Source organism: Pristis pectinata, chromosome 7 (genome assembly GCF_009764475.1).
Source record: "Pristis pectinata isolate sPriPec2 chromosome 7, sPriPec2.1.pri, whole genome shotgun sequence".
Lineage (NCBI taxonomy): Eukaryota > Metazoa > Chordata > Chondrichthyes > Rhinopristiformes > Pristidae > Pristis > Pristis pectinata.
In genome coordinates, this window is record NC_067411.1 from 79871747 (window position 1) to 79897053 (window position 25307).

At 37.8% G+C, this 25307-nt stretch overlaps 1 protein-coding gene across 1 annotated transcript in view; it reads left to right on the plus strand.

Moving 5' to 3' along the window:
• Nucleotides 1-25307, plus strand: part of LOC127572758 (aldehyde dehydrogenase 1A1-like) — a 48444-nt gene that overhangs the window by 10016 nt on the left and 13121 nt on the right. Inside the window, exons 3-9 of the mRNA XM_052020361.1 lie at nt 2409-2549; nt 4827-4956; nt 8415-8476; nt 13508-13636; nt 16327-16440; nt 18704-18806; nt 21021-21205. Of these exons, the coding sequence (XP_051876321.1) occupies nt 2409-2549; nt 4827-4956; nt 8415-8476; nt 13508-13636; nt 16327-16440; nt 18704-18806; nt 21021-21205 (864 nt within the window). The remainder of the gene's footprint in view (nt 1-2408; nt 2550-4826; nt 4957-8414; nt 8477-13507; nt 13637-16326; nt 16441-18703; nt 18807-21020; nt 21206-25307) is intronic.

The window sequence follows — 25307 nt, forward strand, 5'->3', positions numbered from 1 at the left end:
ACACAAAGTATTGCATGAAGGAATCATATTTTTTGGTCCTTGCTTTTGTTATATTACTGAACTTTTGTTCTGAATTCTAAAGACAAAATTGTGAGAAGAAATTTTCAAACATAATGATATGTGTAAGTTGGGGCTACAAATTAAATTATCCTACTTAAAAGGGAGAATTCTGTTTATGCTGAATAAAAAGGTGCAGATTGATTTAAAATTAAATTACCTCCACACTGAGTTTCTCTGATATTTGACGATGCAGGAATTAGAGATGAAATCCAATTACCTTGGTCCATTTTTTGACTGATCACTTAAAGCTCGGTTTCACATGGATTTATTCTCCACGCAAAAATGACAGAATGGATAATGCCAGGTGCTTTTTCTTTTAACTAATTGATGGGGAAACAAACTGTTGCTGCAGATGTTGCATTTTCCTAGTTTTCCTAAAGAAGAAGTTTTATTTCCCACATTCTTTCCATGTTCCTCGTCATATACTGCAGAATGTTATAAATAGGAAATGTTGGAATGTATAGCTGATCACTTCGCTTCTGAAAGAAAATTGTTTCAGCTCTTGGATCTTAGATAGTAGTAGTGAGGAATTTCAACCCCATTTATCTTTGAAATTTTCGAATCTTATCTTGAGATCTAAGTAGATTATTTTAGTATTACTGCCTGGAGGTAAACCCTGTAAGATAATTGCTTCAGTTATGTTTTTCCAAGTTAATAAGATATGAGTGATACTAGCAAGGCTGGCATTTGTTGTCCATCCTACTTTCTCTAAGAAGGCCAAGAATTTGACTACATTGGTATTTGTTGAATTCAAGACATTTCATAGATCAGTTAAGTATTAACTATGTTGATGTGAAACTGGAGTCAGAAACCATGTAAGGATGATTGATGTGCTTCTTTAAAAAGCATAAGTGAACTGGTTATTTTTTATTTGACAGTTCAAGATCTAAACTGACTTATGATACAGATCAGCCAGAATCTGACTGAACAGTAAAATAAGCATGATTTTCAGGAAGGTCAGTCCTCCTGATATATAAGTAAGCAATTATTTTGTGTTCTAAAACTACAGCCAAATAACTTCCAAATTGGAGTGGACTTCTTGTGAGTACATAACTATGGTGTAGAAATTCAGACTCTTGTCAAATTAAGTATGTGTGGTTCCAAAGTACAATGCTGAAAGTGGCCTTAGAGCTCACTTCCCTGCAGCCTTCGAGCTGTGGATAGTTACAGAGAGTTTATCAGCAAACTATGATCACAGCAGCTTATTTAAAAACTTAGTCTTCTGGTTGCTGCTTAAATAAGTAATCCCTTTTTGTACCACCCATTAACTCCCCCCTCCCCCACCACCCTCCACCACCACCCCCCCCCCCCCCACACACACACACACACACACACCTTTCAGTTATCCCAACCAGCTCCCTCAAAGCAAATCAACAATGGACTCAGCCTAAGATATGCATTTGACCTTTCATTTTCATACGCAAATCTTCCATACTTACTTTAGGCTTAGATACAGCTGTTGCTTAATTTAAGATATGTTTCATTAAGTGAAATTTCGTTAATTGAAAAGACTGGATAAAATGTAACATGGGTACATTGGTACATTGTGTGTCTAGTGGTGGAGTGTGGCATGCTATTCACTGTAGTAAGAAACCCCATCATAAATTGAAGACACATACCCCAAAGAGCCAATAGTGTTATAACGAAAATTCATCAATCAAACATTCATAGATTGAGGAATCACTGCACGGCACACTGGTTTTGTTTATAATTTTACTGATGTTATCAGCGGCATTCTGCAGTATCACACTGAATCTGCTCTTCTGGCCTGCTGTATCAACGGAATAGGTGATCACTAATCACCTAAAAAAATGAATACTAAAGTTCTGGCCTTATTTCCTTTTAACAATATCAGCTTTAATTATTTCCATTTATCAGATCCCTATTTGTTGAATGTGTCTTTTGATTTGTCAAAATGTTTGCACCTTAAAGTGCAATGCTGTATTTAGACAATGGAAAGCTGAATATGTTTGATGAAGAGCGTATGTATATAGCCATTATGTCGTGAAGTGCTGACTGTTAATACTCAGGTCAGGCAGCATCTGTGGAGAGAGAAACAGAGTCAATGTTTCAAAACACTGCTCTAATGAAAGGTCATGGACCTTGTTCCTCTATCCACGGATGCTTCCAGACCTGCTGAATATTTCCAACAAATTCTGTTTTTATTTCAGATTACCAGCATCTGCAGTTTTTGTTGCTTCTAAAAAATGCTTTTTTATTATGAAGTGTCTTCATTTTAAAAACTGTATTATAAATTATTAAAATGTATAAACAGTGCTTTTCCTATACTGTTTAACTGTCATAAAATCTCAGAGTAACAGCTTAGGTTATGAATTGCTTCCCCTAAGGTGGACGTTGATAAGGCAGTAAAAGCAGCCAGAGAAGCCTTTCAGATTGGATCAGCATGGCGCAGGATGGATGCTTCTGCAAGAGGAAGGCTCTTAAACAAACTTGCTGATTTGATGGAACGGGATTGTGTTGTACTAAGTGTAAGTCCCATATTATACTTCCACATTTGTACATGTGAAGCTTCCAGCATTATTTTCTTGATACACCATTATACTGATATCACACGTAACAAATAGCCAGAGCTTGAATTTAGCAGAACTTCTCCATTCTTGTGCTTTGGAAATTGTTTGTTCAGGTGTGAATTACTTTCTTTTTTTCTACAGTTTCCATAAAGTTATATTTATGCATGAGAAAAACTATTCCTGGTTAAAATCAGTGGACACTGTAAGATTTTATCTTATGTGGTAATCAATAATTTGACCTGACACCTATTAAGACCAGTTAAGATACATTTTTCTGGATAATGCCAATGCACACAAATATGAAGATGATAATTATCATTGTGTTATCCAACCTGAGATATGCATGAAACAGCCTGTAATCTGTTTTAGTACAGGTGTCAGGTCAAATCATTGATTGTCACTTAAGATCAAATTTCACACCATGATTGTTTTTGAATAAGTTTATTAGCTCAACTACCAAGATCCACTGATCTGTCATAAGGTGTCATCAAGTCATACAGCACAGAAAGAGGACCCTTGGCCCACCGTATCCAAGCTGACCATTGAGTACTCATCTGTACTATCCCTACTTTTCCACCATTTGGTCCATATTCTTCTGGTGATTCAAGTGTCTATCTAGATACTTTTCAAATGTTGTGAGAGTCTCTTCCTCTAACATCCACTCATTTAGTGCTGTCCAGATTCCAACCCACTGTCTGCATGAAAAAATTCTTCCTCAGATCCCCTCTTAACCCCTCTACCCCCTTGTCTTAAACCTATTCCCTTTGATTTCAGACACCTCTACTCTGGGGAAATCTTGTAAACCTTACTCAGGTCCCCTCTCAGCCTCCTCTACTCTGGGGAAAACCAACCCAATCCACTCTCTCTTCAGAACTGAAATACTCCATTGCAGGCAACATCCTAGCAAATCTCTTCTGCATACACAAGTGAGACTGCAGATGGTGGAAATCTGGAGCAACACACACAAAATGCAGGAGAAACTCAGCAGGTCAGGCAGCAACTGTGGAGGGAAATGAACAGTCAACATTTTGTGCTGAGACCTTTTATCAGGACTGCATTCTGCATTCTTTCCAGTGCAGCCACTTTCTGTTTGGTGACCTGAATTGCACATAGTCCTCCAGCTGTGGCCTAACCAATGTTTCATAAAATCGTACCATAATTGTTATAAGATTATAGTATCCCATATGCCTTTACCACCTTATTTACCCATGCTGCCACCTTTAAGGATCCTTGGACTTTTATACCAAGCTCCCTCTATTTCTCACAACTTCCTGGGACTCCATCAATTATTGCATATCCTAGCCTTGTCTTGGTGGTAGAGGTGGGGGTTTAGGAGGTGCTATTGAAGTAGCCTGAGTGAGTAATTGTATATGGTACACATGGCAGCTACTGGGTGTTATTGATGGAGGGAATGAATGTTTAGGGATACAGATGTGGGACCAAACAAGCAGGATGGTTTTTGGAGGGTGTCAAGCTTCTTGTGCATGGTTGTAGATGCACTCATCCAGGCAAGTGGAGAATATTCCATCACAATCTTAACTTGTACTTGTTCCTTGTAGATGGCAGAAAGCCCCTGGTGTGCCAGGAAATATGTCATGTGTCAAAAGATACCCAGTGTCTGGCCTACACTTATAAACACCGTATTTGTGCAGTTGATATAGTTGAGTTTCTGGTCAATTGAGACCACCAGGATATTGCTAAAAGCTCCGGTAAATGTATTCAATATCACAACAGCACTATTGGAACGGGTTTCCTACCATCTAGTCAACACTCTATTCCATACCACTATAACCACATACAGACAAATATTTTCCAATTATAGCCCCATGAGAGACTTGTGCTATTTGCTTTAACTAATTAATAAGTGAAAATGTAAACATCAATATCTAATGATCACTTATTGAACTTTGCTAGTTACTGACACTAGTTTTAAAGCTGTATTTTCAAATTTTACCATAAATAATGAGAAGATCATCTGTATTCAACTGTTTCAATCTGGCATACAAAGGGATCAATTCTTACTTTGTGATTATCAAAGAATGGTAAAATTATACTGAATGACATCAGAGCAGATGACTTCTCAAACTATCTTCAAGCCTGTGTTGTAATTCTTAAATTAGGATTAATTGAAAGTTTTCACTTATTGAAGGGTTCACTGGTCAATATTAAAAATTATTAAAATTGAACTAAGTGTACAGCATGAAACTGAAATGATTTTTTTCCTTTTTATTTAAGACAATAGAATCTATTGACTCTGGAAAGATCTTCCTTCAAGCATACTTAGTTGATTTAGATGGTTCAATTAAAACATTACGTTACTATGCTGGCTGGGCTGACAAAATCCAAGGACGCACAATTCCTGTTGGTAAGCTTTGATTTATGCTCAATATTTGTGTTAAGTGTTCTGCCCTTGAAATGAACATTATGGGAATTTTCTAATAATGTAAGAATGTTTGTGGAAGAATGTTTATTTTTGGTCAAATTATTTTAATCTGTCTTTTTTCAGAAACAAATTATCTTGGTATGTTACTCCCAGTACAAGTCTTAACTAATCTCCCTAATCCTTGAACTGTTTTGTTAGAAAGTAAAATTATCTAAAATATTCAATTATTTCCCTACATCTGACTCCAGAACAAGCAATATGTTTGACTCCTCAGTTCAAGGATAGTTAGAGATGGTCAATAAATGCTGGCAATGCCAGTGACATCCACATCCAATGAACTGGAACATAAAACTAATAAGGCCATTATAATTAGTTTATTACTATATTCCTAAAAGCCTAAAATGATTATCATCGTACATCTTTATTTATGGCTGTTTTACTCTCTAATCTGTTGTAGACATTGACAACTTGCTGATATGTATTTACATAGGCATCCACTGAAAGTTGTCATTCTTTATTTGTGAGCTTAGATGTTGAAAAAATTGAGGGATATCACAGTGGAATCCAATGCTAGGGTTTCCAAATATCCATACTAATGCACTTTACAGCATAGGTTACTGGGAATACTATTCTACTTCCTGGTTCAGGAAATCTTGGGATTTCCTGAACCAGGGAGCTGCCTTGTTTAGGGATGAGTGCACCTACAACCATTTAGATGAGTGCACCTACAACCATGCACAAGAAGCTTGACAGCCTCCAAAAACTATTGTGCTTGATTGGTCCCATATCAGTATCCCTAAACATCTCAGCTGCCTTGATAATCACCGATTACCATAGCAGCTGAGGTCAGTTAGTACAGAAGAAACCACAAATCAGGATGTGGAGCTCCAAAAGATATCAGTAAGTGATATGCCATAGAAACATATTTTTTCAACTTAATTTTATTTTTAGCAGGCTAAAATATGTAAAAGAGCATTTGGTTAAGAATGGCAATGTTTCCATCCCAGAATTTACAATTTAATTTACAAGGTATACGGATTTACATAACTGGACTTTGTTTAGAGAGATTGTCCAACTCACTGGGAGTTCACCTTCCCTGTCTTCATGGGATTTTTAATATTTTTGCTATTTCAGACCTCCAGATTGCCTACACATCTTAGTTCTTGTTCCCATAGCTGTGTGGTACTCAGGAGTAAAGTAAGCTAGACTGAATTATGACAGGGATATGAAAGCAACTTGGTCCTTCAGTCCTTTGAAAGCTATATTATACAATCAATGCAGAAGAGGGTTTTTAGTAGTTCCACCGGCATTGATTTAGTGCCCTGGAAGCTTGATGACTATCTGGCTAGAATTAAAACTTCCATCGTATCGGAGCTATGGTGCTCTAAGCTGGTACTGATCCAAGTCAGTTCTCACAGTGTAACAGTATCATTAAAATAATTAGCTGGCATTGCAAATTCCTGAATTAAATGTTCTCGTCTATTTCCAGGTCTAATTGTATGTTGTAAAACTATCAGCTCTAGCAAGTAATGTCAAAACGCATAATAAAGGAAGCACAATCAAATTAAATATCAGTTATCATTTATCCATTAGTATGTTTCAATCTTTCAAATAACTCCTGGTCACTGATGTGAAACGATTTCTAGCACTTATTAGAAATACAAATATATCGACACAGCCAGTCAGTCTTAGAATATTGACTGGCTGTGTATCCCTGACCTCTCCTCCTGCTCCCTCTCTCGTTCCCTCCCCGACATCCACCTCCTATAGCCCCCCTTATCCCCTACCCTGACCTTTCTTCCTGCTCCCCCCCCTGTTCCCGACATCCACCTCCTATTCTGCATCCCACCTTGCACCTCCACCAGCCCACTCCCAGCCCCCCTTATCCACTCCCCTACCCTGACCTCTCCTCCTGCTCCCCCTCTTGTTCTCTTCCCCACATCCACCTCCTATGCTCCAGCCTCAGAATATGGTTTAATTAATATTAAATCCGCTTTATTGTTTATGTTTAAAGGTAAACTGTCATCTCAAGGTTTTAATTTAGTAGTAAATTATCAGTTTAACTGAAAAATGCATTGTTAAATGTCATGAATTAAAATAGTCCATTGCTGTAAAGATTTGCAGTATTCCTCCATTCCATGAAGGATTCATATGTTTATCTGTGTTTTGAGAGATACACAAGGTTTTACAGACTTGTGATGAACTGGCTGTGTACTTCCATATTGTGAACAATCCACTAAGTTTCTAAAGACCTTTCATCAAAACAGAACAACAAACCACTTTAGTCAAAGCAAAAAAAAAATTGCATGTGCTGGAAATTTGAAATAAGTACAGAAACTGCTGGAAATACAAGATGGCGCCAAAGTATGGCAACTTATTGCAAGCTGCTCTCCACAGATCTACTGGTTATTTCTGTTATAATCATTCTACTCTTTTAAATATTAATTCTGTGACTCTAAGAACTACTAATAATGTTCTGTTATTGTTTTCCCTCGTACTACCTCAATGCACTGTTGTAGTGAAATGATCTGCATGGATAGCAAGCAAAACAAAGTTTTTCACTGTACCTCGGTACATGTGACAATAATAAACCAATTGACCAATTTGCTCAACAAATCAGGTAGTGACCATAGTGAAAGAGACAATATCAACTCATCAGGTCATGAATTCTGATGAAGGGTCTTGGACCTGAAACATTAACTGTTTCTCTCTCCACAAATGCTGCCTGATCTGTTGAATATTTCCAACATTTTCTGTTTTTTTAAATATTCAGTGTAATGTTGATTAGTGTAACAATCACTTAGATGTTGAGGTATACATTACACTATGCAGTTTAAAAAGAAGTTTGAATACAAACTTTAAAAGGAATTGTTTCTTTTACTATAATATCAATTAATAACAACATTAAACTGATTAAAGGCCTGTGCCTAGTGGTGTGCCACAAGGGACCGTCTTGGACCTTTGTTGTTTGTAATTTAGATGAACAATTTGGATCTGAATGTATGAGGCATGGTTAGTAAGTTTGCAGATGACACTGAAATAGGAGGTGTAAATAATGTAGAAGGTTATGAATAATTACAGGGGGACCTTGATCAGCTAAGTATGTGGGCTGAGGTTTGGCAAATGGCTTTCAATCTAGATAAATGAAAGGTATTGTATTTTGGGAGATCAAGCCAGGGGAGGACTTATACAGTGAATGGTAGGGCCCTGGGGAGTGTTATGGAACAGAGGGACTGAGGTGTACACGTGCGTAGTTCACTGAAAGCGGTGTCGTAGGTAGATAGGGTGGCAAAGAAGGCATTTGGCAGGCTGGCCTTCATCATTTCCATGCACATGTCCATGCTATTTAAAAAAATACACTAGAACTGCAGAACTATGTAAATATTTGCTCATGTTATCTCAGTAATTTGTCATTAAGTTAAATTCATCTTTTCTATTAGATGGTGATTATCTCACATTTACAAGACATGAACCAATTGGTGTGTGTGGCCAAATTATACCTGTGAGTAATAATTGTAATCTTTATAATGGTTTCTATAAGGAATTTGACTTTCAATTGTTAAGTACAAAGTAACAAAATAATCATCTGTATGTAAACATGAGGACTAGTCAGTAGTCTCTTTTGGAACACTGTACTTTCATATTTAGGAGTCACCTATAAGTTTGTCTCAAACAAAAGACACATACCTTCACTGTCAAGGTTCTGAACACTATTATCACTTTCTGAAATTTCTCCAATCTCTCTGGCTTCAACAAGCTCCTTAGACATTATCTGTTTGATCAAGCTATGAGCCACTTGTTCCTTCTTTAGTTTCACGTGTGATTATGCAATGGTAAAGCAACTTGGAACATTTCCTATGTTACAAGAATTGTATAAATGCCAGTTGTTGTTGAAGTTGAAGCCCTCCTTATTCTTCATTTTCCCCATTACTTTCTCTTGTTTGTAGATAGCCCTAAATAAACTGAATTTGGATAGTTTATTCATAGATGTTCATAAATGAAATATACTGGTACTTTTCATCTTTGCAAAAGAATTCCTTGACTTCCTGACCAACAGACTGCAATCAAGAAGGATAAACAGCAACACCTCCACCATGATTATTCTCAACACTGGTGCCCCACAAGGCTATGTCCTTAGCCCCCAACCCTACTCCCTGTAGACTCATGACTGCATGGCCAGATTCTGTTCTAACTCTATCTACAAGTTTGCAGATGATACCAACGTAGTGGCCGTATCTCAAATAACAATGAGTTGGAGTACAAAAAGGAGATAGAGAGCTTAGTAACATGGTGTCATGACAACAGCCTTTCCCTCAATGTCAGCAAAACAAAAGAGCTGGTCTTTGACTTCAGGAAGGGGGGCACTGCACATGCTCCCGTCTACATCATTGGTGCTGAGTTCAAGAGGGTTGAGAGCTTCAAGTTCCTAGGAGTGAATGTCACCAATAGCCTTTCCTGGTACAACCATGTAGATGCCATGGCCAAGAAAGCTACCAGCACCTCTACTTCCTCAGGAGGCTAAAGAAATTTGGCACGTCCCCACCAACCCTTACCAATTTTTATCGATGCACCATAGAAAGCATCCTATCTAGATGCAAAATGGCTTGGTATGGCAACTGTTTTGCCCGGGACCCCAAGAAACTGCAGAGAGTTGTGGACACAGCCCAGCACATCACGGAAACCAGCCTCCCCTCCATGGACTCTGTCAATACTTCTTGCTGCCTCGGTAAAGCAAGGACCCCACCCACCCTGTACATTCTCTCTTTTCCCCTTTCCCATCAGGCAGAAGATACAAAAGCCTGAAAGCATGTACCACCAGGCTCAAGGACAGCTTCTATCCCACTTTATAAGACTATTGAACGGTTCCCTAGTACGATAAGATGGACTCTTGACATCACAATTTACCTCATTATGACCTTCCACCTTACTGTCTTCCTGCACTGCACTTCCGCTGCAGCTGTTACACTTTATTATGCATTCTGTTACTCTTTTCCCTTGTACTACCTCAACGCACTGTGTAATGAATTGACCTGTATGAACGTTAGGCAAGACAAGTTTTTCACTGTACATGTGCCAATAATAAACCAATTCCAATTCCAAAATTTTATGGATAACTAGAGAACAGCCATTTTCCTACTTATCAAATTACCACCTGTACTCAGAATACAGCAATTATATGGTAGATTCCTGAACTACATTGACAACATTAGGTGATACATTGAAAATGAACTCTTAAGGTATTTTGCAAAATTATTATATTGGAATGACATAAATAATGGAGCTAAAATACAGTCCTTTTTGTTGGACTGCGCTGTAGTATCATGATCATATCCATTTTTATTAATTCCTTTCCAATAAATTATTCCCCTAAAAAACATTTAGTGCTTTAATCTGTAGCTTCAATTTTTATCGAGCACAAAAATCAGTTATTGCTTTATAAAGTTCAGCCAAATGAATAGCCATTTAATTAGATTTTATTATAAATGGTTCTCTGGCAGGGGCAACTAAACTAAAGAACATGTTTTTAATTGAGGGGTAAATATAAGTAATTAATGCTTACTACTTCAAACAATTCTATGTGCAGTTATGCTAATGCACAAACAATTTCTGGTAAACGTATGTTAATTTGCAGTGGTTACATGGGTGTTAATTTTGATTCATTACTAACTTACTGATACACATGACTGCCAAGAGCAAGATTGGCAGGAAGATCACTGGCATGTTAACAATCCTATTTTTATAGTTTTAATCACACTCAGATAAGAATTTTACTGTCTGTTATGTGAGTCAACATTGAAATTTATTTTGCGTGTTTCCTTTGTTCAGATACCTAGCATTATCTTCTCTTGCAAGCTATTCTATGATAGCACATTCACAGTGGGAAGCTGCCCTTGAAGTGTGTTTGGGCCAGAGGACTTTGTTATAGTCTTTATGCTGACCCACTCTCTCAATTCAAAGCTTCAGTATAGAAGCATAGGAAGTAAAAACACAGAAAAATAAAAGCATATTTGGTCCTTTGAGACTGCTCTGCCATTCAATACAATCATGGCTGATCCTCTATTTTTAGATAATAGTACCACCCTCTCTGTAAACTCCTTGATTCCTTTTGTGTCCCGAGATCTACAGCCTTCTGTGGTAGTGAATTACATAGCTTCACCATTCTTGAGAAAATCAGTTTGCCTTCATCTGCCAAATGTCTTACCTCATATCCTGTGATTTCCCTTGGCTCTGGACTCTTGGCCAGAGAAAACGTCCTTCCTGCATCCAGCCTATTAAGCCGTGTCAAAATTTTATACATTTCGATGAGATCATCTTTCATCCTTCCAAATTTCTGAACATTCTTTTAATGCAGGCTTAGTTATCTGGTCTCTCTTCTTGCAACAGTCCTGCCATCGCTTTGCTGCACTCCCACTCTGGCAAAGATATCTTTCTTACGTCAGGAGACCAAAACTTCACACAGTCTTTCAGGTCCTGAATAATTATAGTCTCACCAAAGCTCTGTATGATTGTAATGAGACATCCTTGCTCCTATACTCAAAACTACTTGCAGTGAAGGTCAACAACTCATTTTCCTTCAAATTCACTGAAAGGGCAAGCGAACCAACACATGTGACCTCTCCCAGACCAACATCCCTAGTATTGAGGCCCTAGTTATACCTAATCAGTTACATTGGGCAAGTCACTGTATTTGCATGCCCAACACTAGATTCTCAAAACATTGTCTTCCAAGTTCTATCATGGAAAGAATGATCAGATTGTTAGAGGAAAGGATTCAAGGATGTGCTTAAAGCCTCCTTGAAGAAATAGAACATCCCCATCGATTCCTGGTAATCTCTAGGCTATCACTGCTCAAAGTGGAGAAGGAACACTCAGAATCACATTGAGAATATCAAGGCCCTAATTCAGGAGCAAACAGAAGCCCAGCATAAGTGGCAGAAGGAACACAACATCTGTCACCACCTGCTCTATCTGTGGAAGTATAATATGGTTCCATATTGACCATTCCATAAGACCCCACCCACCCCAGACATTCTCTCTTCTACCTCATTATGACCTTGCACCTTATTGTCTACCTGCACGGCACTTTCTCTGTAGCTGCTACACTTTATTCTGCATTCTGTATTGTTTTACCTTGTACTACTTCAATGCACTGTGTAATTAATTGATTTGTTTGAACGGTATGTTAGACAAGCTTTTCACTGTACCTCGGTACAAGTGACAATAACAAACCAATTCCAATTCATTATCCACCTCAAAACCCAGAAAATCAGAGTGGAAGAAAGTCATCCCAATCCCAAAGGACTTCATGAGAAGAAGAGGATCAAGACCATTTGATGTGCCCCACTAGTCACTGGCTGCCATTTATTCCCATTCACTGTTTACCTAGTGTTAAAAAAATTTTCATTCCTTGTCAGGATATTACCTCCCCATCCATGTATCATTTTGCTTTCTAACTTCTTTTGTGGGCTTTCTCAAAGGCCTTCTGAAAATCCAAATACACCTCATCCACTGGTTCTCCTTTATCTGTTCTACCTGTTATATCTTCAAAAAACTTCAGTAGGTTTTTAAAAAGTGATTTAACTTCATAAATCCATTATGATTTTATTTAATCCTGTTATCACGTCCTTTATAATAGACTCTACCATTTTCCCTTTTACTGATATTAGACTAACCAGTCTGTACTTCCCTGTTTTCTCTCTCCCTCCTTTTTTTTAAACAATAGTATTACATTTGCCACCGACCACCCCCCCCCCCCCCCCCCAAGTCTGGAGGGACTGTATTGGAAGGTGAAACCAATGCAACAAAACTTTCCATGACTACCTCTTTCAGATCATCAGGTCCCGGGGACTTATTGGCTTTCAGTCCAATTAATTTCTTCAGCACTATATTTTTACTAATACCAATTTTCCTTCATTCCCCCTTTTCATTAGACTCTTGCTTCCCTAGCATTTTTCTGAAAATTTATTAGCACCTTTTAAAATGAAGACTGAAACAAAATTTTCAGATAATTGCCTTACCATTTCTTTTTTCCTCGTTATGAATTCTCCCATTTCTGACTGAAAGAGACCAACAGGTCCTCCCCAGGTTGCGACAGGGTTCCGTTTCTGTGAACCGTTCATGACCCGGACAGCTCGCAAGTCAGAAATGCAGCCATGAACCAAGCTCCCAGGTGACAGAAGATGCTTGTAGCTCCAAGGCAGCTGGCAAATCCATCCCACTGCTCTCCCAAACGCTCGCTTGTATGTATGGGTTGTACATAAGTCAGGCATTCGTAAGCTGTGGAGAATTTGTAACCTTTTCCAATTTATATACTTCCAGTAGAGTGCTGAACAATATTAACTTTGCAGTTTCAGTGGAGGAGATAATTTGCCAAATGTATTTATTGTGTCACTCTAAATATCAACAGACAATATTACCCCATAATGGTTTATTATTGTAGCCTACAATGATAGAATTTTGTTAATAGATCTAGATTTTAATCTTTAATAAACTTTGATGCTATTAATGTAGTACATATTTTTTGTCACTTCAGTGGAACTTCCCGCTACTGATGTTTACTTGGAAGCTTGCTCCTGCTCTTTGCTGTGGCAATACAGTAGTTATCAAACCAGCTGAACAAACTCCACTCACAGCACTCTACATGGGAGCATTAATCAAAGAGGTAATTGATTAAAATTGAGCATTATGAGCTCAGCTGATTTTTTTGTAGCTATTCATTCATAAGTTCATATCTTAGAAGTGTGGAATAGTAGTGACATAAAATGTCTGTGGATTTTGACACCAGCCAAGAGATAATGCTACAGGAATAATTCTGGCATTTTGTTACAAGCAGTTACAGAGATAAAGTGGGTGAAAATAAAGGGGGGCACCAACCAAACAGCAATGAAGTTCCTACTGTAGTTTCTGGCAACTGTCAAAAGTATGTTTTAGGACCCTTGAGTATGCCAAAAAGGAGGCAGATGCCTCTTTTAGGATAGCAACCAGTAAGTGATTTGCCCAGATCACAACAAGAAAGCTCTAAGTTGAAACTGGGGCTTGCTGCCAGCCACTGCTCACACACCTCCCAATGCCCTAAACCCTTAGGCCTTTTGCTGAAATCTCAGCCAATTGGTCTTGTTAATCCTTATGTCTGGCAAATTGCCTCTGCGGTTGCAACTGGCACCTGCATTAATGACAGTTGTAAGCCAATTTGCCATGGTCAGAATCCAGATTGGCTTTTATTCAGGCACAATCATATGCCTCCACTAGATTGTTCAGTCTTGGGGGTGTCTTTTCTCCTACAACACTTGTTGTGACTCTTGTGATTTTCATCATAGTTCCTCAATTCATTCCTTCCAATCTCTCCAGGTTAAAATTCTAACATCCTTTTCTGGCTCATTTAGGTCAAGCTATTCACTTTTGTTTCAAATTGGTTTGATTGTAAATGGTTAAATTCAGCAGCTGGAATGGAATTCATAAGTCACAGCAAGTAAATTATTTACTAGAACAGTAGACATCAAACTGGAATTAGTTGATCATTTTTCTTTCACTTCATACTAAACGGTCTAGGTCAAGTCAAGCTTGAGTTGATGTCCTCAGACAACTTAACCAGTATTTACCATAAAGGATGCAAAACTTCCTGCTTTACTGACTTTTGAAATTAACTGTTTATCCAGGGTAAACATATTTCTCAGAAGCAAAGTTTCAATGTTTCATTGTTACATAATATCTGTAAAATCAAAATACTTGGCATTGTTACCAAATTATACTGAGCCTTCTATTAACATGGATCAAAGAAACAATACGATTTCTCATAATTGATCAACTCTAGTGACAGACTATGACATTGTTCCCATTCTTTAAAATATAGGGTGGTTGGTTATTTCTTGCTACTGAAAATTAAAGATTAACTTCAACGGGAGAAGTGTTTTGAATTTTTTTAAGACAGGATCAGTCAAATGTCCACAGCAATGGTGTTCTTTGTTTTTCTACTCTGTCTAAAAGTAACATAGAATTTAAAACTTGACAGATCATTAATTATATTTCAAATAGCCTCAAGAATCTGCACCTTTTGTTGAGAAATTTAGGTAAAGGGCTAAGGCCCTGGGAGCAAAACAAGCTGGTTTGACAAACATATGCAACTCAAGAGATAGTCATGAGGTATACCAAGCCTGAATGCTAAAAGACTATTGTGCATTTTTTCAAAATATCATTTTGCATTATGCAGTTTTTAAAACTGCAATGCTTGTCCCAAATACTTGACCATACTAACTCAGCAATATTTGAACAGTTCTATTCCATTTTCACAGGAGCCTGAAATCAACATAATCGAATTTCAAAGGAGGAAACATTTTTAAACAAAATTTATGAGACCACCAAATTTAAATTTTGTAGGGGATTATCTTTCAACCTCTCAAAGGAAAATTTAGAGTCTTGTTGCACAAAACGTTTAGCTTCATTTTCCTCTCATTTTTTTACTCTGCATTAAGAACAATTCTGACAATCCGCTTCTTGTAAGAAGCACAATCTGATTGTTTGCTAACTTCTATTTCAGATCACAGTCAAATCACAATGAAGATAGACAGCCCCTTCAAAGCTAAGATTAAAGCCAGAACATTTCCTTCACTGCTTCAGTAGGCCAAAGCCTCAAAGCATCAGTTTGGCATCGCAGCTTAATAGGTGAATGTCAATGAGGGCCAACTTTGGAAATGGTTTCAGGTTTTGCAACCATGGTTGAGCAAAGGATACACTCTGCCTGCCATCTTCCCCTTGCACTTATGTTACTAATATCCAAGATAAACCAAACTACTAATCTAATGAACTTGACTTTACACCTTGATGAAAGAAGCAATTTCTTACTAAATATTCAAAAATGTTCAAGTTTAAAGTGGGTACCAAGCTTGTGTTCCTTTCCTGATCGTTTTCCAGGGTCTCTGTGACACCTACCATGTGAAGAGGCATGATATTCTGAAGCAGTTTAACCAAAATCCTAGGCAGCCTTGTTTTAATTGCATCTGGCTGATTCTAAGGAATGGTGCTATAAATAATAATGTCAGATTTGTCATTTGTCAGATACCAGCAGACCAATCAAGTGCCATTGAGGCCCCATTCATTGCGGTTTAAATTAGTAACATTTTTGATATATTGAAAGCTATATTGAAAGATAAACACTGCTCCATAAATTTAAGTGGATTTGTAATCTTCTGCACTTTCATTTTCATAAGTGTATTCTTTATGTTCTATCAATGTTGGCAATCTATAGAAACTGGATAACTGTTATTGATTATATCACTGCAATTTATAAACCAAAGAACATCATGTATTCTTATCTAATTTATCATAAATTCATTTGACTATTAACTCACTCTGTAGGCAGGATTTCCTCCAGGGGTGGTGAATATTGTACCAGGATATGGAAGAACTGCAGGAGCAGTTATAGCCAGCCATATGGACATAGATAAAGTCGCCTTCACTGGTTCTACTGAGGTACATGGAATCGAGCATTATTCCCTTTAAAACTGTGCATCATTTCAAATCAGTTTAGATGACTGTTTTAGATAATGTTAATTATTGTTTTTGCCAACAAAGAACCAAAGGAACTGGAACAAGAGTAGGCTATGTAGTCCCACGAGCCAGTTAGGTTATGGCCTCAACTCTACTTTCCTATCCAAACCCTTTTTACCCTTGATACCCCATAGTCCAAAAATCTATCTGTCTCAGACTCGAGGATACAGTGACTCAGCCACCACAGTTCTCTGGGGTGGAAATCTCCAAAGGTTCACAATCTTCCGAGAAAAGAAATTCCTCTTCATCTCAGTCTTAAATTATCAACCTCTTATCATAAGATTATGTCCCATAGCACTAGATTTCCCCACCACTAGAAACATCCCCACAGCAATCACAGATTTCAAAAATACTTCATAGCTTCAGGATTTGAAAATGATTTGTGCTAAATACATTAAACATAAGGAGGAAAGTTTGCTAAAATCTGTGAAGCAAAATGTTGTTCCAAAATTCAAACATTAAATCCCAGTGGACAAATAAGAAACCCCTCAGCTAATTGCCTGTAATTTACCTGCATGATCAAATCCAAACATCACAAATATTCTTCATTCAACTACCAAGGATTGAATCAGAATCCTATAAAAATAATAATAAATAGTGCAATCCATTTATAATGTAGGTGCATCACCATCAAAGTCACGTGTGATTAATCTCTCAGTGAATGTGTGTAGCTGGTCTCATTTATCTGGTCATGAAAAATTTATTTACACATTCAAAGAAGCATATTTGTCTTTTTGGTATTTTCATGTCCCAGGAATACAAAAACATTTACTGCAGGTTTCATCTTTACTATATATTGGGAATGCCATGAATTGAGCATGCCATTAAGCAATGTATGTTGAATATGCTGTGAATGGGATCTATATCAGTAATGAGGTAGATGGGATCAAAATTATGACATGTGGCGGATGGAGTATAGTTTGGACATATAGTGGATGAGGTGTTTCTTGAGTATCCCCTTGTGTCTGCCCAATACTTTCACAATATGCAGTTTATAATGGATTGCCTCACACATCTTCAAAATTGTTCACAACTATATTCTATAGCCCACACCCGGTCTTCTCAAAGAAGATGCTGGCACATAACTAAAAGGAAAAATTGAAAAGTAAGAGCTGGTCACATTACACTGCAAAATTTCAGATTGGGCATTCTACATTGGAGAAGACGTGTTCACCCAAGGCAAGACGTTAGACCTCTTTTATTCTTTATTCACTTAACTCTTTTGCTCTCATTCATACTCAGTGCAATGGGTGTACAGTTGCCACTCATCTCCTTGCCCTTCCTTTTATTGCTAACAGCCCTTACACTCCTACCTTTTCCATCGGTCTCTATGTCAAGTGGAGCGCTGCAGAAACAAAATTGAAAAGGGGATCACTTCTGAATATCCGTTGTCACCCTTCCAAGCACCAGTGCAGAAACTGAAATCCCTTATGATGTAGGTAGTGGATTGGAGGGATCTTCACTGAATGATTCACAGAGCACAAATGAGCAGGAACAGGTCTATATTGAAAGAAAAACTCAGGAAATAATTCATCAGATGAGCAGTTCACATTTTAGCTCTGTTGTGAACAAGTGTAGACTTTAGAAGAGCCAATCTCTGAAAGAAAAATGTTTTCTATATTGCTACAAGACTTTGTATATCAGGCTTCCTATTTTGGAGCACTGCATCATATCAGAGGGTGTGAAAGAGTCCATTAAAGCTTGCATAATGTTCTGGTATATGATAATAACCCTATTTTTCCCTTCTTGCAGGAGTTAGTAGCAGATGCCAATGGACATCAATCAAAATCAAATATCCCACCAAACTATTCTTCACCTTTCCACAGATTCCTCTAACATCATCCCATTGTGATCAGCTAAATTGACCTAAAACAGAAATAGAAAGCTGAGATGTTCTAGTCTGACAGGTTCAAGCACATTCTGTTTTAACATGAACAAAGATAATTAGGAAGACTTTTCAAAAGTGGTGGTCTATATGTGGTTAAGAGATTTGCTAGAATTCTGACCGAAATAAAGAGGAAAAAAATGTTTTCTAATTATTGCTGCCTTTCCATGTTTGCCTATGAAATGTTATACACTAAATTTCAATGTTATTAATTGCATATGAAACGTTTTAGTGCAATGAATGTTCAGCCTTTTTTACGTTGTTATCATATTCACAAGTATAATTGTTATTTCCATCTAGATTGGTAAACTAATACAGGAGGCTGCAGGCAAGAGTAATCTAAAGAGAGTAACACTGGAACTTGGAGGGAAGAATCCAAACATCATATTTGCTGATGCAGACTGTTAGTATTTAGTTATTTAAAGCCTATTAGATAACTCTCCTGTTTTCCTTCCTTGTTGACAAATTAGAGGATATTGGCAATATTGTTTTTATTGTCCATGTCTGTTTTTTGTCAAGAACATGTTGATGGTGCTTTACATATTTTGATTGAGGAATAGTGAATGATATGAGACAAATGTTCAAATCTGGGTGTTGTGTGACTTGGACAATTACTTGAATCAATAGCATTTCCATGACTTTTGTACCCTTGTCTTTCGTGGTGATGGATATCAGGAGCAGAAAGCACCCAGCAAAGTATTTTCAAATGTTGCAACACCTCAACTGGATAGTATACGTTGTAGCTACAGTGTGCTGGGGTGGAGGGAAGATGACCAACATCAGTGGCAAGAACACTAATCATCTGGACTGCTCTATGCCTTGATGGTGTTAAGCAAGTGCTGTTGTAGGTGAAAGAGAGGGCTGGGCAGGCTTTTCTTTGATACAATTGTTCATTACTTAGCATTATGGAGTGTGGATGTCAGACCAGTTGGACGATTTCTTCATGTTCTTCTTTGGAGGAATGTGTTCTTCATCCTTGTGTCTGCTTAGTTTTTTAGAAGTAAAATTACTGAGTTTATAATTTTGCTTTAGAATTTACATGCAATGAGGTGGATTTGAAAGGTCATCCCTGGCAGGAAATTCAGCTTACATATTAGCCAGCTTTTGAACAGTTATCCCTTTGAACAATTATCAGATTCATGTAGAGTAAGCGCAAATTAGACACTGCTGAGTTTACCTTCTTAACATGAAAGATAAAACCTACAGTGTGATTTCACTATAATCGAATTTCAACAACATTTGACCAAGCATTCCTATGAAATAAGACAAAACACCTCGTAAATTTATAGATAACTGTTGCTACATAGTCAGACAAAGCAGTAGCCTGAAATTAGTAAGGTTTTAGTTGCAGAAGAATTCATTTTCATTTTTCACCATTTGTAAACTAGAACACGGTGACTGACAAGTTTGAGATTCTCAAAGTGACTGCAAGTACAAAAATTGTTAATTTAGAAGTCCACTTGTAATATATTAACAGTGCCTAAAATTCAATCAGTGATTCATTAACCAGAAAGTGGTGGTTGCACATTACTTGCAGAGTTTTTAATTCTCCATTTTGCTGTCACTTTGTTGTGAAGTATAAAAGTTACTTACAGATGATACCAGTATTTCACCTGTGGAGTAATACCAAGAGCAAAATCTTGTAAATTCATATCTGGCTTTGAATTAACACCACCAGGGCAGCTTATCAAGATGATTCAAGGCAACAAAGCACAGCAAAAAATGTGCCCACAGTGTACCATACATGTTGCTGAGTTAACTATTTAACTGTGAACCATGATTAATGAACTGCCCACATTTTGATCACTTTCAGTTGACATAAACATCAACTGATGAACTAGCCCTTGATCCCAAGCCTCTAAATTTACTGTGAAACTTGTCGCCTTCTATATAATAGCCTGACAATGAACAATACCTTATCTGAAGGGCTCCATATTATCAACAATACTGATGTTAGTAAGAAAATATCATAAAATAACAGGTTATCTGTTACTCTTTCAATGAATTGAGGGATAATGGATATTGTTCCAAAATCTCCATCTACTATAGGTAAAAGGTCAACTAAGAACTGTTAAACATGATTTTGAAAAGTTATGCAATAGAACCTGAATGTTTTGTTGGGGTAAAGGATACTCATAAATGTTTTTTCTGTATTTGATTCCATAATCTATCAACCAAAAACTTGATATTTGTCTAGAATTGTACCTATGCCTATTTGTGTTCAAAGTTTATATAGAATATAGAAAATATTCTGTGCCAACCATGATGTCAATCAAACCTAATCCCATCTGGCTGCACGTGGTCTATATCTTTCCATTCTCTGCCTGTTCACATGCCTGTCTAAATAAACATTTGTGACTGTTGATATTTAATGAATAGATCAAGTCAGCTTGAATAATAATTTCATATGACATTGTCAAAGGACTTTAATGATTATTCTATGTAATCACATAAAAGTACTGTTTAAGGTTTCTACAAAAAATCCCACAGGGCTAGATTTAATTTTAATGCTGGATTTGCACTCTGATAAACAAACTAAATTTTACAAAATCTCCCAGAATAATATTGCACTTTTTCAAATATGAATGACTATGCCAAACCGACTTATATTTTGCAGTGGACTTTGCCGTAGAGCAAGCTCATCATGGTCTGTTCTTCAATCAGGGACAGTGCTGTTTGGCAGGATCCAGAATATTTGTGGAGGAATCTGTCTACAAAGAATTTGTCTGCAAGAGCATTACCCTCGCACAGAAGCATGTTATCGGAAATCCTCTGAATGGAACCGTCACACATGGACCACAGGTATCAGAGAAAAATTAATACATGGAGTACGTTGTGGACCAGTAGTGCACACTTTTTTTATGGGGAGAGATGGACTGACAATCTGAATAGCTTCCAAGGGCCACTCTCATGAAACATGCTTTATTTTATTCATACATAGCCACATATCTGATGCTGGAATTTAGTAACAGCCTAGTTTCTGTTTAGTTTGGAACAAAACAATAATGGTTTCCTTATTTAAAATTCAGTTATTGCTGATATTGTTAGGTGTTTGACAACATAATTTAAATGAAATAATTTCAAGGCCCTTATCGATGCTGGAAATTCAATAACAATCTGGGCTTTTTTGATCCTAATTGCCTGTCATCATTGCTCTTTAAAATATTGACAGTTTTATAAATTCATTCTAACTTTAATTATTAAATCAATAAAAGAATTACCAATTTGCATTGTGAAAGTACAGATAATAATACAAGTTGAAATTATCATGCAACTTGTACGTCTCTCCCAGAGATCAAATATAATGAAAGATATTAGTTCCATTGTGATTGTCACTGATTTACAAAAAAGCTACTTGCCAGTGTGAGATCCAGGCATGGTTCTGGTTAGCTGATTTAATTCATGCTCACTCTACCTCATCACTTTCTTCCTCCACTCTCCCACACACACACATGGAACAATCTGGGATTTTGTTAGACTATTTTTCTTCATCGTCAAGGCAGTAAAGAACAATGGGTTGTGAATATTAAGTAAACATCCTTACCAAGTTTTAATGGCTCACAATGGGATATGGATCCTCAAGGTGAGTCAGTCAAAGGACCTCCAGACCTATATATGAGTTTCATTGAAGGAGTTGGTGCATTTCCATACACTCCACATCACCCCATCTGAAGGCTTTATTCCCAGCCTTCTCCCATTGATTGGGACCAATAAAGCACTTGCAACACAATGGTACCAAAGCATCTCTCTCATGATCATGCCAAAACCAGAAGACTTTTCTATTATCTGTTTATGGTCCATTGTTAATAGTTATTTCAGCACCAGACTGAGTCTTCCTGCTGCAAGACCACACATGGTTCAAGCAAATCAGATATGCCACGAAGCAGGGAACATAAAGCCGTCACTGGTCATCTAAGCAACTTCAGGTGGTGAGCAGCAGGCCTATTTGGCTGCTCTGTCTGAACCTTAAAAGATCTGAAAGTTTACACAGCTCATACAGGAAATATATGCAGTAATTATTTGTCCAATGTAGTCATCTATTAACACTGGGAAAGGCCAGAAAGAAACCTCTAATGGCTAGATGTGACTTGCAGGCCAATTGTTGGGTAACATGGCAAGAGTTAAAAAGAGCCAAAAAACATGATGATAGATTTATTTAATTATGTTAAATATATTTGGTTCATCACCCTCCACAGTGTAAAAGATACATCTTCAAACTTATCAGGAATTTGGTATTTAAATATGGGAATAATATCAGAGTGTGTTGATTAATGTTTGTTTGAAATAGGAATATAGCCAATTTATCATCCCAATTTTATAAAACAAAATTTATTTGTGGTGTTACTTAATATCTGTTAAAGGTGGAAAATAAAGTTTTGTACCTTTTCCATTTAACTAAAATCCTTTATCTCGGCCTATTTTTAACACCAATCAATATCTTAGGTTTAACTTCAAGATGACAATGGAATGAGTTTACGACCGTGGGAGAAGTTATTATCAATGTTTAAATACGGTACTGTGCTGGAGTTTGGCAACTAGAAATTCAATAATTACAATATATTGCCATTCCAAAGCAGTGAGATATAAAAAATCTGTTAAATTAACATTTTCACTGAGACAATTGATGATGCAATCATAAGAAGCAATAATTGTATATTTAAAGAGACATTGCACCAAAAGGTACATACTATTCAATATGAGATAACGAGATACAAACTCACCAATAATTAAACAAAATAATCAGACTGCAGATGCTAGAAATTTGAAGTAAGTACTCAAATTGCTAGAAACATTCAGGTAACATATATAGGAAAAAGAAGTATTGTTATCATTTCAGGTCAGCGGTCTTTCCTTTGATATAATGAACCAGGAGCACTATCAATAAATGGACAAAGACTCCATTGGATGTCAAGGTTTTAAAAATCCCAAAACCAAACCATCCCAAAACCGCCCATTTTTGGTTTTAATAGAGGCAAAATGGACCTGGGAAGAGAAACCAATTTCCTCCCATGAATCTGGAAGCTTACATAACTACCTTAATGAGATTGCATGCCTTAGGTTTTACCTCTGTTTTAAATTTAAGCCTGACCGGATGGGTTTCCCAGATCTCAGGAATCATGGCAGCTAAAGGGAAGTAAAGGCAGCTCTGTGGAAGAGGTCTTTTCAGCACTGCTCGCAAGATGTGTGAAGCAGAATGCCTTATCCCACAAGCATTTTTGCTTCCCTCTCTGCAGTCAGATGTTCTCTGCTATTGTAATTGTAATAGACCCCACACAACAATTATATATCACCCACACATCTCCATGAGAAGATCTCCCAAATCCTTGCTATCACAGACTCCACACAATCAGATGCCCCTCAATCGCCAAACCCTCATCCTGCAAAAGGACTTCCCACCCCAGCTCTGTTTCAGCTTGTCATCAACTCCCTCACACCCCTGATGAAACAAATCTTCATTGGAGTCAATGGAACTGAACTTTGGAAGCATAGTACAATAGACAGCGGCTATTAGAAAGGTATTCTTAGTCATGCAAATTAAAACATATGACTATCCATTATGTTTATGTGCTTTTCCTCTTAATTCTCAGTTATACTTGGAGCTATACCTGAAGTTTAAATATATTTAAAATATAATTAATATATTGAGCTAAAAACAAAAATAAAACAAAATGCTGGAAGAACTCAACAGATCAATCAGCATCTATGGAGGCAAAAGGTGTAGGTTGATGAAACCCTACTTCAGGACTGAGAGGGAAGGGTTAAGAATGCTAGTATCTCGCAGCACAAGGGGGGAGAGAATGGGATTGAGGCTGGTAGTTGATAGGTGGAACCAACTGAGGATGGGATGATGAGCATATGGAACCGGGCTAGAGGTGGTGGGGGGGTGGCGTTGGCCTCTACATAGAGATGGAGAAGACCATGGACAGACAGGGCAGTGTGGGAGTGGGAAGGAGAGTTAAAATGATGTGCAATCAGAAGCTCGATATGGCCATCGTAGATGAAGTGCAGGTCTCTGCAAAACGGTTGCCCAGTCTACAGTTGGTTTCACCAACGTGGAGGAGGCCACATCATGAGCATAAAATGCAGTAGGCCAATTGGGAAAGGTGCAGGTCAACCTCTGCCTCACCTGAAGGTCTGTTTTAGTTCCCTGGACGGTGGTGAGGGAGGAGGTGAATGGACAGGTGTTGCACCTCCTATGGTTGCAGGGGCAAGTGCCAGGGGACAGGGAGGGGTGCCCTCACATGCATTTCCTCCATTTCCTGCACTTTTGTCTCTCAACCCCTTCCCCAGGCAGAACAAGTAGAATTCCCTTGGTCCTCTCACCCCATCAGCCTCCACATCCAACACATTATCCTCCACCATATCCGTCAGCTCCAACATGATCCCACCACCAGTCATGCCTTCCCATCACATCCTTCTGCTATCCTCAAGGACCACTCATCCCTTCCCAACCACCCCTCCCCATCCCCTGACACATTTCCCTGCAACCATGGGAGATATAACACCTTCACGTCCCCTCTCACCACCATCCAAGGAACTAAGCCAAGTGTAGACTAGGCAACTGATTACAGAATGGTCATTTCGAGCTTCTGGTTGCATGTCATTTTAACTTTCTCTCCCATTCCCACACCAGCCTGTCTGTCCTCAACCTTCTCCATTGCTACAGAGAGGCTAAACGCAGATTGGAAGAACAACATTCCTTATTCCGCTTGGGTAGCTTACTACCCAATGGTATAAATATTGAATTTTTAAATTTCAGGTAACACAAAGCCCTGGTGTTCTCCTCCCACACACTCGCCTGTGCATCTAGTTTTCTTCTGCCTCTGTTCACCATTCCCACCCCCTTCCCCACCTGGTTCCACCTGCCCACCATCGCCTTCCAACTGGTTCCACCTATCACCTA